The sequence below is a fragment of the Eucyclogobius newberryi genome, unplaced genomic scaffold (genome assembly GCF_026437365.1).
Source record: "Eucyclogobius newberryi isolate DKJ021-1_F unplaced genomic scaffold, fEucNew1.0.hap1 SCAF_15, whole genome shotgun sequence".
In the NCBI taxonomy this organism is placed as follows: domain Eukaryota; kingdom Metazoa; phylum Chordata; class Actinopteri; order Gobiiformes; family Gobiidae; genus Eucyclogobius; species Eucyclogobius newberryi.
Window position 1 is genome coordinate 23,152,321 of NW_027315779.1, and position 13,531 is coordinate 23,165,851.

At 39.5% G+C, this 13,531-nt stretch overlaps 2 protein-coding genes and 1 non-coding gene across 3 annotated transcripts; 1 reads left to right on the forward strand and 2 right to left on the reverse strand.

The window, feature by feature from the left end:
- Window positions 1-906: 906 nt before the first annotated feature.
- Window positions 907-3,863, reverse strand: LOC140361172 (heat shock cognate 71 kDa protein). Its single transcript, XM_072446883.1, has 8 exons — window positions 3,652-3,863; window positions 3,328-3,533; window positions 3,086-3,238; window positions 2,451-3,006; window positions 2,175-2,377; window positions 1,781-1,979; window positions 1,333-1,565; window positions 907-1,250 (listed from the first exon to the last, which is right to left on the reverse strand). Exons 1-8 carry the CDS (start codon window positions 3,854-3,856, stop codon window positions 1,053-1,055), a joined length of 1,953 nt encoding a protein of 650 aa, XP_072302984.1. The 5' UTR covers window positions 3,857-3,863; the 3' UTR covers window positions 907-1,052.
- LOC140361286 (small nucleolar RNA SNORD14) lies at window positions 2,048-2,140 on the reverse strand. Its single transcript, XR_011926965.1, has one exon. It is a non-coding gene; the product is annotated as a small nucleolar RNA SNORD14 (small nucleolar RNA).
- A 3,966-nt stretch (window positions 3,864-7,829) lies between the features above and the next one.
- LOC140360373 (uncharacterized) lies at window positions 7,830-13,525 on the forward strand. The gene is made up of 13 exons (XM_072445588.1): window positions 7,830-7,893; window positions 9,554-9,667; window positions 9,775-9,927; window positions 10,000-10,122; window positions 10,317-10,478; window positions 10,801-10,914; window positions 11,386-11,547; window positions 11,659-11,709; window positions 12,036-12,092; window positions 12,181-12,237; window positions 12,310-12,462; window positions 12,556-12,636; window positions 13,229-13,525. Exons 1-13 carry the CDS (start codon window positions 7,848-7,850, stop codon window positions 13,399-13,401), a joined length of 1,446 nt encoding a protein of 481 aa, XP_072301689.1. The 5' UTR covers window positions 7,830-7,847; the 3' UTR covers window positions 13,402-13,525.
- Window positions 13,526-13,531: the final 6 nt, after the last annotated feature.

The window sequence follows — 13,531 nt, forward strand, 5'->3', positions numbered from 1 at the left end:
TAAAAGTAACAAAAAAGGCCCAGGCTGTTATACAATACAGACACTTCACGATATGCTGAACATAATTTTCACAATAGATCAAGACTAAGCTTAAAGTTTATTGTAATCTTATTGTGAGGGATTTTTTGCGCTGTTATGTGCGCGTCAATCCGTGTTGTGTGAGGAACACCGCATTTACAAAGTTTTGTTTACTTTGATTCAATTGCACACTTCAAAAAGGGTTTAAGTTTATTCCAAGCCGTTTCTCTGCCCCTCGGCTCCATCTCCTGCCCTCGCAGACACTCCAGCTGCAGAGTTCGGCTGCTTAAACGACCTAAAATTTAAGAGCGTTCGAGATAAACACAAAGTGCGCAGATCCGATCAATGACTGTTTCCGGTTTAAGCCCATTGGTCTGAACCAGGTCTGCACGAGGCTGCTGTGTCCTCATTGGCCACTTCAACTGCCAGTCTATTTTCATGACTCTACTTTTATGCTTGAACAAAACACGAAACTACGAGTCAAATAATTATACATAACGAGGTTAAAACATTACACTTTTCATGACACCAAGTTAAATGATATTTGTAACCACATTTATTTATCACCCTATAGTATGCCACTTTAATCTCTGCCTGCTTCAGAGCTGCTCTGGGAAAGCTTCAGTGTGTGACAACACCTTGAAACCTGTGAGTTCTGATGGATATTTACTTTGTAAACTACTGTCACATGGCACTCCAAAGTTAAAGATTATATTTACACATGATCATATACAAATAAAAATATGGTTTGTTTTATTATCATAATATATACAGCATATTACATATAACAAACACACTACAACATGGTCCAAACAAAGTCATGCCAGGGAGTTTTTGCTTAATAGAACATTGATCAAACCATGGAATGAAATGGATTTTAAAGCAAACTGAACAAAGTGCTTGGTTTAATACATTTGTGTTCCACCAGTAGTTATCATGCAAGCAAATATAACCTTTACCTCATATGGACTGCAAGTCTATGCGAACGGTCATGCTTATTTTAGAACAGGACAGACAGTGCAGAACAGAATGACTTAATCCACTTCTTCAATGGTGGGCCCAGCATTTCCCCCGCCTGCGGGAGCGCTACCAGCCCCAGGGAAGCCCCCTGGCATGCCACCTGGCATGCCCCCCGGCATCCCCCCAGCACTCTGGTAAAGCTGAGTGATGATAGGATTGCAGACCTTCTCCAGCTCCTTCTGTTGATGCTCATATTCCTCTTTTTCTGCAGTCTAGGGAAGAAAAAAAATTTAGACAATTTGTCTAAACTTCTTTTCGACTGAGAAATGATTTATATACTGATGTAGTCCTTACCTGGTTCTTGTCCAGCCAGCTGATGACCTCATTACACTTGTCCAGAATCTTCTGTTTGTCTTCTTCACTGATCTTGCCGGCCAGTTTCTCATCCTCCACAGTAGATTTCATATTGAATGCATATGATTCCAGTGCATTCTTTGAAGACACCTTGTCACGTTGAACGTCATCTTCTGCCTTGTATTTCTCAGCCTCCTGCACCATGCGCTCGATGTCTTCCTTGCTTAGACGACCTGTTGGAAAAAAAAAAAAACAACTTTAGACAGCCCCATCTATAAGAGTTTGTTTATAAGAGATCTTCTATTGAGTGTTTTTCAAACTTCCTACAAGTTATCAGTTCTTTTCCTCTGCATCTACCTGCGTTGAAACAATGAAATTTCCCCATGTGTGGACAATAAAGGATTCTTATCTTCGCTGTAGGGTTAATCTTAGTCAAATAGAAACGTACCCTTGTCGTTGGTGATTGTGATTTTATTCTCCTTTCCAGTGCTCTTGTCCACCGCAGAGACGTTCATGATGCCGTTGGCGTCAATGTCAAACGTCACCTCGATCTGGGGGACGCCTCTGGGAGCAGGTGGGATGCCCGTCAGCTCAAACTTGCCCAACAGATTGTTGTCCTTTGTCATGGCACGCTCACCTTCGTAAACCTGTTGAACAGAATTCAAATAGGTCATGAAATTTGCTAAAATTCTACTTCCGTCATGTGCAGAGCTGTTCGCTCAGACATCCAAGGAAGGTCGTGGCCATCTTTGGTCTTTCAACCTCTGGTGGAAACTACGAATGGCTGGAATAAACGTCATCACAGCGAGACTAAAATACTGGATCTTTCAGGGAGGCCTCACCTGAATGAGCACTCCGGGCTGGTTGTCAGAGTACGTGGTAAACGTCTGGGTCTGCTTGGTAGGAATGGTGGTGTTACGCTTGATCAATACGGTCATGACGCCACCGGCGGTCTCAATACCTAGAGACAGAGGGGTGACATCCAGGAGCAGAAGGTCCTGGACGTTCTCGGACTTGTCCCCACAGAGGATGGCAGCCTGGACAGCTACAAACACAAAGATCACATTAAGTCACTCCCAGGTTAGTCAGTCACAGAATGGAGTCATCTTTAAACTTACCTGCTCCATAAGCTACAGCTTCATCTGGGTTGATGCTTTTGTTGAGTTCCTTCCCGTTGAAGAAGTCCTGGAGCAGTTTCTGGATCTTGGGGATACGAGTAGAGCCTCCGACCAACACAATGTCGTGGATCGTCGCCTTGTCCATCTTGGCGTCACGGAGGGACTTCTCCACTGGGTCCAGGGTTCCGCGGAAGAGGTCAGCGTTGAGCTCCTCGAAACGGGCCCTTGTGATGGAGGTGTAGAAGTCCACGCCTTCGTAGAGGGAGTCGATTTCAATACTGGCTTGGGTGCTGGAAGACAGGGTGCGCTTTGCCCTCTCGCAGGCCGTGCGCAGACGACGCACTGCCCTCTTGTTGTCGCTGATGTCCTTCTTGTACTTGCGCTTGAATTCAGCAATAAAGTGGTTGACCATGCGGTTGTCAAAATCTTCCCCACCGAGGTGAGTGTCACCAGCAGTGGACTTGACCTCAAAAATGCCATCTTCAATGGTTAAGATGGACACATCGAAAGTGCCACCGCCAAGGTCGAAGATGAGCACGTTTCTCTCAGCGCCCACCTAAAAGTTTAGCACGAGTATTTTTAAATACATTAATCTCATGTAGAACTACAACAGTTAATCCAAAGAGAAAACCCACCTTCTTGTCCAGGCCATAAGCTATAGCTGCAGCAGTTGGCTCATTGATGATACGAAGGACATTAAGGCCTGAGATGGTGCCGGCATCTTTTGTTGCCTGACGCTGGGAGTCATTGAAGTAGGCAGGTACAGTAATCACCGCATTTGACACAGTCTAGAAAATAAATTGTCATTAGCCATTCATCCAATAGAATTATTAAGCAGGACTATTGTGTGATGAAACTCTATTGTGTCGCAACTTACTTTTCCAAGATATGCTTCGGCAATCTCTTTCATCTTGATCAGCACCATGGAAGAGATTTCCTCTGGGTAGAAGCTTTTTGTTTCCCCCTTGTACTCCACCTGCATTTTGGGACGTCCGCCATCACTCATGACTGTAAAAGGCCAGTGCTTCATATCCGATTGCACAACGGAGTCTTCAAAACGTCTGCCAATCAAACGTTTAGCATCTGGAAAATTGTAGCAAGAAGTGTATTATTAAAAAAGGAGCTAGCATCTTCTATCTGCCACAAACAAAAGCATGTATAATTCATGTGGACTATCAGTTTCCCCGTGTGTAATCCTTACCAAATACGGTGTTAGTCGGATTCATGGCAACCTGGTTCTTGGCTGCGTCTCCGATCAGCCTCTCCGAGTCGGTGAAGGCCACATAGCTGGGTGTGGTCCTGTTGCCCTGGTCGTTGGCAATAATTTCCACTTTGCCATGCTGGAAGATACCCACACAGGAGTAGGTGGTCCCCAGATCAATGCCAACTGCTGGTCCCTTCGACATGGCTTCTCTGAATGGAAAAGATCAGAAGTCACGTCGAAGTCACGCGCGTACACACTTGTCAAACATTAACATTCCTATTAGTTCACCAGTTAATATCATACAATGGTTTGTGTGTGTGTGTGTGTGTGTCGTCTCTCACGACAAAAAGGCAATAACACGTTACTAAAAATACACAATTAACACCAAATGCTAGCTAAAAACGAGTGTCTTTTGTGATTTTGAACCACTCTTCAACCACTCTCCTGCTTATGGAGGAATCTTCCCACATGATCAGGCGGAAGCAGGCCGCATCCCGCTCATACCAGATCACTACTCACTGCGTAATGTTGGAGATAATAAACAGTAATCACAAATCCCAAAACCGGTTTGACAATATTCGTCGAGCAGGACATCAATTTCCCGTCACAGACTTCTAGAAACCTCTATCAAAATTGGTGCATGGAAACAAGGCTACGCGCAATGGGTTTTCACAATGCCGAGGCAACTATAGTTTAAAATTGTGTTAATGATAAGATTCATACCTGATAAACGTCGCTGTTCCTCGACGTCAAAGCGGCAACGCGTCGTCCTTTTACCTCAGAACAAAATGTGGACTCTTGACTCACGTCGCAAAGGCTTTGTAGAGACACGCGAAATGCCAGGGCGCGTCAGCCAATCAGCTTTCAGAGTGGGCGGGCGTTAGGCTTTTCCAGCACATTCTGAACCCGGCCTGTCCAAATGCCCTTACGTGATTGGCTGAGAGCACTGCAGTCTTCCTGGATGACGTCAGGAACTTCTAGTGCTTTCCATCAGTTGGGTAAGGCACGGAAATGAAAGAGTCATGGTGTTTGTCAGGTTTGGTCAGTGTATTTATGGGTATTTGGATTTTGTGTTCAGAATTCAGTATTGTTTTGCTTTTAATGTTAAATTAGAAAATATAGTTATTCGAAAACAACTTGAATGTAGAGTTTTCCTCAAGATACAAGATAAGCAAAAACCCACAGTTCCAGTGACTTCGGGCCTTAAAAACCCACAGTTATTTGATTTTAATTGTTCTGGAATCTGTTTCAGTCAAAGCATCCTCTGTGTATTGGAAATCCCCAAAGCTGCATTGTCTCTATACTTCTGAACACTATAATAATAACTCTGTGCCAGGCCCAAGAAGAGGCTTTTCTACCCTGGAGCCAGACAGAGAGAGAGGTCGTAGTAGCAAGAAGGAGTTTTAGTTGCGGGAGAAGAAGTAGAATGAAGAAGATTTTTTCTAAAAGTGGTCACAGGAGCAGTGGAAGAAGGTGGTGTGAGCTGCAGTGTAGTGGTCCGTCCAGACTTGGGTGTGGGACAGACTTCACAGCGCCTCCCCAGAGAAGAGTTAAGCAGCCCAGGCTAAGAATGTCTCACTCAGCGCGAGACATGATGAACTTGGCAAAATTAGATTGGTCCCCACACAGTTAAAGTTTCAGTGTGTGCAACATTAATAAATGATAAGGACCGGTTTGTCATGGATCCATAAACAAGTCTCTGACACATAGAAAGTCCAGAGTCCGAGCAGCGGGGACAAAGAGCACAGAGAGAGCTTCACCCTGTGTACTTTGTGTCTGTGTCTGGTCTATGTAATATCCATGTATTTGAGGTGGTTTGTCATAGTATTCATAACAGCTTTTCACCTCTGTTGACTTTAAATTCTAAAAGTTGCCATTGTGTCAAGCTTTTAATGTTGATTCTTGATTTTATACATGGTCCCTGACAAATAAAGACTAAACTAAACTCACGATACTGTGGCCGGCTGCACATGGAACCTGTGTGCTGCACCTAAACCGCTGGACCACCAGGCAGCATGTACTTTTACTTTCTTTTTCCACTGGCGGAAAAGAGGTTCCTTTCTTTCTATCCCTTGAACATAAAAGAATTCAGAAATGTAAAACATGTCTGAATGTTTGTGCTTAGTTTACATACTATATGTAAGTAAATAACATTTGTTTTTGATATTAAACATTTTTTTACTTCAACATAAAAAAGCCTAGTATTACGTTTTTTCAACCAGAATCAAATAATTGTAGAAAAAGATTCAGTTGTATCATCTGGACCCAATCTGCAAATCGAGTCTGGGAACTCAGATACTTATCCTGTGGGTGGGACCTCCTGATAAAGCGAATATTTGGTTTCAAAAATCGTTGAAATGTTTGTTAAATACTGAATTCTGAAAAGAAAATCCAAATACCCACAAACATACTGATCTTTTATTTTTCTATTGTGTTTCCAGTGACCACGGCAGCCTTTAGAACTGCTGTCACTCTCTTATATCTAAAGTAGACCAGAGATCTGCTTTAAAGTTGCTGATCTAATCTGAATACAGCAATGTCAGGCTTCATAATAATGACTGCAAGTAACAAGAGGTTTTTTCAAGGCGTGAACAAACATTGACAAAGTATTTCACTTATTCTTTGGCATGAAGTGAAGGTCATGCCACAGCGTGCCCTGGCTATGTATTCTCAGGTTATAATCAAACAACAACTGGATTTTAAACCCAACAACCGATCATATTACCATTTCTTCTAAATATAGTCCAATAGTGCAACTCTAGTCCTGCACAACAGGTGTCCCACAAGGGTCAATTTTGGGACCCTTCCTGTTCAGTATTTACATCAGTGACCTCCCGGATGTGTGCAGAGATGTAGATATCCTCATGTACGTGGATGATGCTGTCATCTATGCGCATGGAAGGGATATGCAGCAAGTGGTCATCAAATTGACTGCTTCTATAGATAAAATCAGTAATTGGCTTCAATCCTCATGCCTAACACTCAATATTAAAAATACAGTTGGTATTTTTTTTTACAAAAACAAGCAACATTAAAGATATAGCTAACATCTATATCAATGGAACAAAGATTATCATTGTCACTGAGACAATTATTTGGATCAGACTTTGTCTTTTAAAAAGCATATAAAAAAGTATGCAACTCAATCAAATATAATATCTCATCTTTAAGACACATGAGAAACAGTTTGACAGTAGAAGCTGCTTTCACTTATTTCAATGCTATGATTATCCCACACATGACTTACTGTTTATCCTGTTGGTCTCAGGCCAATGAGACTGTGCTCAAATCTCTCAGATCTCTATATCCAAGCATTAAAGGCATTTGACCAAAAATAATTCTTCATTGTCACCATTGCAACATCCTTAGCAAATACACAATGCTTAGTTTTGACAATTTTATTTTATTTACAAATCTAAGAACTCCATTCAAAATCCTTCGATCGACACGCTCCACGGCAGCAGAAATTGCACCATCCAGAAAATATCCTCTTTCTTTTTTAATTATCAAACAGTGGAATCAACTCCCAGATAGTCTGAAATTGTCTGTAGATATTCATAACTTCACTCGAAACTTGAAAAAGCACATCCTGGATAATCAACGTTGCCAACATCAGCCAACTTAGATTTTAGCTGTATTTTTGTCTAAATTGATTCTATAACTCTTAGAAATTAATTTGTTTTATAGTCTATTTTACTGAGCTAATGTTAATAATGAAGTGCAATGTGTTGTAATTGTAATGAAATGTGTACTTTTATTATTGTGATGTATTCACCTGCCCAGGGACTGTAGATGGAAAGTAGCAGTAGCTAAATCTGGTGCAGATCATCTTTTCTCTTGAAGATTAATTATTTTGTACATGGTCCCTGACAAATAAAGACAAAACTAAAAAAACAAAACTAGCCTAATGCTTCAATTTAATACCTAAAGCCATACAAGATTTTCTTACAAAATCCTCCATGGAGAATCTTCTTATTTTTACTTATACTTATTTATTTTACATCCAATTAAACAATCAGACTAAGTTAAAAAATGACCTTTTAACCCCATGATGTAGGAGTCAGGTGAGCGAGACACTTTGTGGAATCCACATGGCCGTGATGTCATGGAAGTGCCCCTCCACCACGAGGCGCACAGTTAAAAGTGAAGAGATGAGGAAATGCACTGCTCAAGTTTGTTTGTGCGCCAACGAGATGGAAGGGAAGTGGCAGCTCTGTGTCTTGATTCTACACGTACATGGTGAGTGTGATTTATGAACACATGAATACTATCATTTAAAAAAATATTACAATACAATTCAGAAACTGTTAAAATAATAATACATCTTTACACTTGTGCACTGCGGTTTACAAGCTTTAAAAGCCATTTGAACGTGTAGTCATTATTTATTCACTCCTCACTTAGTGGTTGCGAGCTAGCCATAGCTGCCCTGGGGTAGACTGATGGAGGTGAGGCTGCTAATTTGCTCATTAGTAGCTCAGTGGTAGAGTGCTTGTCTTCTGATCCGATGACCGCAGCTGCCTCAGGTGAATACTGCCGTTGTGTCCTTGGGCAAGACACCTAACCCCTCTCGCCCCCAGTGTCTGCGAACACTGGTGTGTGATTGTGTGTGTGAATGGGTTCCTTGATGTAAAGCGCTTCGAGTGCCTTGACAGTAGAAAAGCGCTATATAAATGTGACCATTTCAGTTGCGCCGTTGTTTACTCTAACCACCACCAACACATCACAGTCATACGGGGCAAGGTGAACTGTTTGAAGACCTATGGCTGAAGTGGGTGATGGGTGAATGCTGTCACCACTGAGCTACTGCCTGAATACTGAATAAATTCTAACATTACAATCATTCATTACGACTCAGGAGTAACACTTTAAAATTGTGTATTGATTCAAAAATGTATTCAAACTTTGTGCTTTATTTAGGGCTATGTATCTTTCAATTATTACTATTTATAATTGTAAATAATCTAAATCATTATTAATCTAAAGGGTTATCACAATGGTTAATATTGTGATAATTACATTTGAATAATTTTTGCCTATAGTTCTATATAACATTATGATAAATTCATAAAACATAATTAGACGCTCCACAAAGCCCTTATTTTCTTTTATTCATCACATACAAATACTATTTTAGTATTGTTGTTACACTCGTTGTCATTTCATTTCACACGCTGTAAAGTTCAGCGGAGGATGCTTTTCCCCCGTGTGTGTGGTGTGAACAAGCCTCCACATGTGTTTCCCCCAGAGGAAAGAGAAGACCAGTTCAGTTCAGTTCAGTTTCGCCCTCATTTGTTTCTGTCAGGGCGATATATGATTTGACCGCACAGTTTCCTGTCACACACTCTGTATGAGAGGGGGCTGCTGCTTTCATTTTCCTCTCACATGATATATACATATTCCATTTGTTTATAGTGGTAGGAATGAAGAGGTTTAATTTTGTAACGTCACCTTCTATTTGAGTGGTCAATCAACCTTGGTCCCAATCATACAACAGTTAAAGGGGCACTATGTAACTTTTCAGGTGGACCATCTGCTTTCTCCATGTAGATGTTATCGCTTTGACCTTCCACCACAAAAGTTACTTATTCAGAGGAGGAGAAGAAGAAGAAGAAGCAGCGTATATAATGTGTATTTATTTTAATTTGGCAGCTCCCAATTCATCAGCATTCTTTTCCTGGTTTAAAGGCTAACTTATACACTTAAAATAAAAATAAATTGTTTTAGTTATAGTCCAAATTAAACGGGAGCATTTTAAAGGCCGAAAGAGTTTAGGCTGAAGTTGAACACTTATTTTGCCGAACCCTGTCAATATAAAATATGATGTGCAAAATGGCAACACATCAGCTGCAGTATTTTAACCTTTTAAAAGTGAATTTTGTATTTCTCTTTTCTTCAGTATCTCTTGCTATTTTGGAGAAGATCACAGTAATGAAAGGCGGTACGCTCGACCTAAACTGCTCAATCAAAAACGAAGGACACAAACATCCCGTGGAGTGGAAGAATCCTGATGGTAATATTATGTTCTACAACATGATTTCAGGTGAAACAGATGCAGTTTATTTTGTGTTCATCAAAGTCCCAATAATCCATTTTAATGTTATTTATATCTTTTGACAGTTCATAGAAACGGACGCTTCAGCCTCCTTAAGCTGTCCGAGTCCGAGTACAGTATCCGTGTTTCTGAAGTTACGTTCAGTGATGGAGGTAGATACACCTGCTCCCATTTCCTTCATCACACTGTGGAGAAGACCCTGGAGGTCACAGTGTTAGGTCAGTGTGATTAGACTGATGTCCAATGATCACGTAAGTTGTCGTCATTACTCATGGTGTTTCTTATTATAGACCGGCCCCGGATGACCGTTACAACCCATAACAAAGAGACTGTCATCAAGTGTGCAGCTGAAGGGAACTATCCTCCTCCAGAGATCTCCTGGCGGATCAAGAATGGACCTGAATTTCACAGCGGTAAGCTTTAGAATAGCCAGGTTGTAAAGTCACCTGAAAGAAAAAGCAAGATTCATTTTTCTTTATGGTCCTCTTTTAATGATATATATGTATATATATGAAAACTAGTTCTTGTAAATATTTCAAGTTCATACCAAATAACAATTTATGAATAAATCCAAATAAAATAAATACAACAAATATTTTCTTCACAGGTCTTGAGCAAAACAACCAAGAAGACAAAAAATATGTAACTACTGCCAGGTTATATATTAAGCCAGCTAAAAAGGCCATCGTTGTAAAATGCATTGTCCGCCATCCAGCTTTGCTCTCACTCCGACCGTTGATGGACTTTGTCATAATTAGACCATCAAATAGTAAGTACAACACTGAAAATATTAAATATTTTATGAAGATTAATGCAGACATTTTGGGAATATTAACAAAACAGACAAAACTTTAAATGTGATTGTTGGACTTTCTTCATGACATGTGTTAATTAATGAAGAAACTCTAAAAATAACTAAAAATCCCTGATATTAGACTACTTCCTCTTTTCTGTGTTGTAAATACTCCTGTTTCCTCAAAACAGACGTGTGAACCACGTTTGACTGCATGGTCAAAAATATGTGTGTACTTTCACTTTGATTTTCCACATCATAACGTCAACAATGTGGAATTTTGTGTGTTTTTGTACAGACGGAAAAAATCGTCCTGAAACCACAACCACAACTACAACTGACCAATTCCCCACAACAGAAAAAGTGTCTCTTACTACAGAATTTTCTACAGCCGCACCACAGTTTACTTCAGGTGAGAATACTAAACCTACAATACGTGACTGATGGCATAAGTTTCATTCAGAACACAATTTTTATATTACATATGGTCATAAAATGTCTACAGTAATACTGTAACTAATACAAATCAAATACAAAAGAAGATGATGTGTTTTCATTGTAGGGTTGTAATTGTAAAATCAAGTTTGAAGCTTTTATCATCAGTTATAACCTAGTTTGAAAAGTTAATATCGTGACCATATTAATTACATAAAGCATACTTCAGTCACAACCTGTATGAATAAGTGTTGATAATATGTTAAACTTCTCTTCAATTAATTGCTTTGTGGAATTGTTTCAGCCTAAAATGACACCTTTTTATTGTACTTAGAGGCTAAAGAAACTAAAAGGTTCCCTATTGAGTCTCAAAATTCAACTTTCACTTTGGTTTTCTGCACACACATTAACAATGAAAATAAAGTGGAATTTTATGTGGGTTTGACAGGAATGAAAACTTCAACTAAAATTCCGACCAACTTACCAGAGGCAACAATGAAACAAAAAACTCTGCCCACGACAGGAGAACTAACTTCTGACCAATTCTCCACAACAGAAAAAGAGGCTTTCACGACAGAGTTTTCTACAACTGTTCCACAGTTTAGTACAGGTAAACATGCACTTTACATCTTTAACTTAACACATTTACTTATGAATGACCAATGCTATGAATTGATGTGCATTGAGGCTTTTGGAATGACCATTTTTATTGTTCTTGTAGATGATGACAAAACCACAGGGTTCCCTATAGACACCTCTCAATTCAACAGTGGTAAATATACTGTACACATTTTGTAAACAGTTAAAAATTACCTTATGATCCATATATGGGCATGAATAAACAGTGTCAGGCCACCAGCATGCATCATTATAGCCTACATAACACCACATGAAGGGCTTCCTGTGTGATGTGTTTCTGAAAGCATTGATGCCCCAAGGCTTCTGTTTTGCCTATCTTACCAACTCTAGTAATCTACAATAAGTGCAATTACTAACTAATAAGATACATGGTTGTTTTTTATTTCATTACTTTACATTTTTCTCATATTTACAAATAGATTCAAGTGACAGTCTTAATTGATTTTTTTTCTTTGTTAGAAGCCTCAACAGTAGATTCAACCACTGAAAGAAGAATATTGAATACCACAGGCAATTGTAAGTTCTTTGTCGACATCTAGCGGTATACGTTGAGCACTACAGTCAAAGATTTCCATAATTATATCTGACCTTTTTTTTTTTGAAGGGTTGACATCCGCTGGTTTAAACATTTCCTTCAATGAAACAAAGAACAACAACACAGGTAGACTACTGCTCTTAAACTGTGTTGTAAAACAAGTGACTGCGGACTAACATTTACTATATATTTTGGCAGAAAGTGGCAATGATGATGTGGAAAGGCAAAAAGGGAATGAAGAAAATCCATCTCTACTTGTCTTCCTGATAACTTGCCTTATACTTGGACTGTTGGTGGTCGTTGTATTCATTGGCATCAAACTGAGGAAAGCACATATCATTTGGAAACGGGGTAAGAAAACTTTTATATAGCATTGAGTAATAAGTAATAGCCTACAACAGAAACGTTATGACTGGAAAAGTTATATTTGTTTAATTTCAACAGAGAATGACGACATAGACACATCTGAGTCTAGCAGTAAATCAAAATCAAGCCAAGAGAACAAAATTACCCAAAGGAGAAGAGGTGAGTAACCTATAGTCAGTCATTAAGGTAAATAATTATGTTACACATGGTAAGGGAAATAAAATACGTAATATGAAAGTTACCTTTGTAAATGGCTCAGTGTCACGTGGCATTGATTGAAGCCCTAGGTCACTGTCAGCTGTCAGTAACATCTGTTGCTGTGAAAATTGTATAGTGTGATTATAGCCCTGTGTATATTTGAGTTTTAAAATGATGAAAAGCAACCTATTCTGTAAAGGTGAAAAGGCACTCTTAAATCCCATCCTTGAAGCCTTCTGGGTAGATGTGAGGAATATCTTTGTGTTGTGTTGCCTTAGGTTCCTATTCAAGAAGTGGCTGTCCTAAGGAGTAGGACATCTATTATTGAGAAAGCAAGAGCAAAATTATTTACAAACCTCCAGAAGAAAATCTATGTACTGTGATCTTCATTAGGCTATATAAAAAGTTTAAAACAAATTTAGTTTATGAAACATAATGGAATAGCCCATACACCCACCCACCAAGTAACACAGGTTTCAGGGAGTGAACATATTTAAAATGAGTCACTGGTTGAGCAATAGCCTTACTTTTGGTTTCTTACTTTGTCCATCAGGATTCTTCAATACAGGACTCACACAGTACGTCATCCAAGAGCCAACTGTCATCACTGTGACTAACCCAGCTCCCATGACACCTCCAGAGAATGTGACCAATGAACAGAACTCTCCAACCCAACTTCCTCCACAGGCTACAACAACACCTAATGTCAAGGAAACAGAGCTGTAAAACACAAGTAGTCTGTTCCTTCTTGAATGGAAAACATACATTTGTGTAAAACTGTACAGTGTATTGTATATACTATATGTATATTTCTGTAATGTATATAGAAGGCTATTCTTTGTCCGATAAATTGTAT

What these genes read in the sequence shown, in the direction of transcription:
- LOC140361172 (XM_072446883.1), bottom strand. Translation starts at nt 3,856, where the DNA reads ATGTCGAAGGGACCAGCAGTTGGCATTGATCTGGGGACCACCTACTCC. An exon ending in AGCTGTAGCTTATGGAGCAG is followed by an intron (nt 2,378 to 2,450) that starts GTAAGTTTAAAG and finishes TTGTGTTTGTAG; the next exon opens with CTGTCCAGGCTGCCATCCTC. An exon ending in GCTGGCTGGACAAGAACCAG is followed by an intron (nt 1,251 to 1,332) that starts GTAAGGACTACA and finishes TTTCTTCCCTAG; the next exon opens with ACTGCAGAAAAAGAGGAATA.
- LOC140360373 (XM_072445588.1), top strand. Translation starts at nt 7,848, where the DNA reads ATGGAAGGGAAGTGGCAGCTCTGTGTCTTGATTCTACACGTACATG. An exon ending in AACAAAGAACAACAACACAG is followed by an intron (nt 12,238 to 12,309) that starts GTAGACTACTGC and finishes ATATTTTGGCAG; the next exon opens with AAAGTGGCAATGATGATGTG. An exon ending in ACATATCATTTGGAAACGGG is followed by an intron (nt 12,463 to 12,555) that starts GTAAGAAAACTT and finishes TAATTTCAACAG; the next exon opens with AGAATGACGACATAGACACA.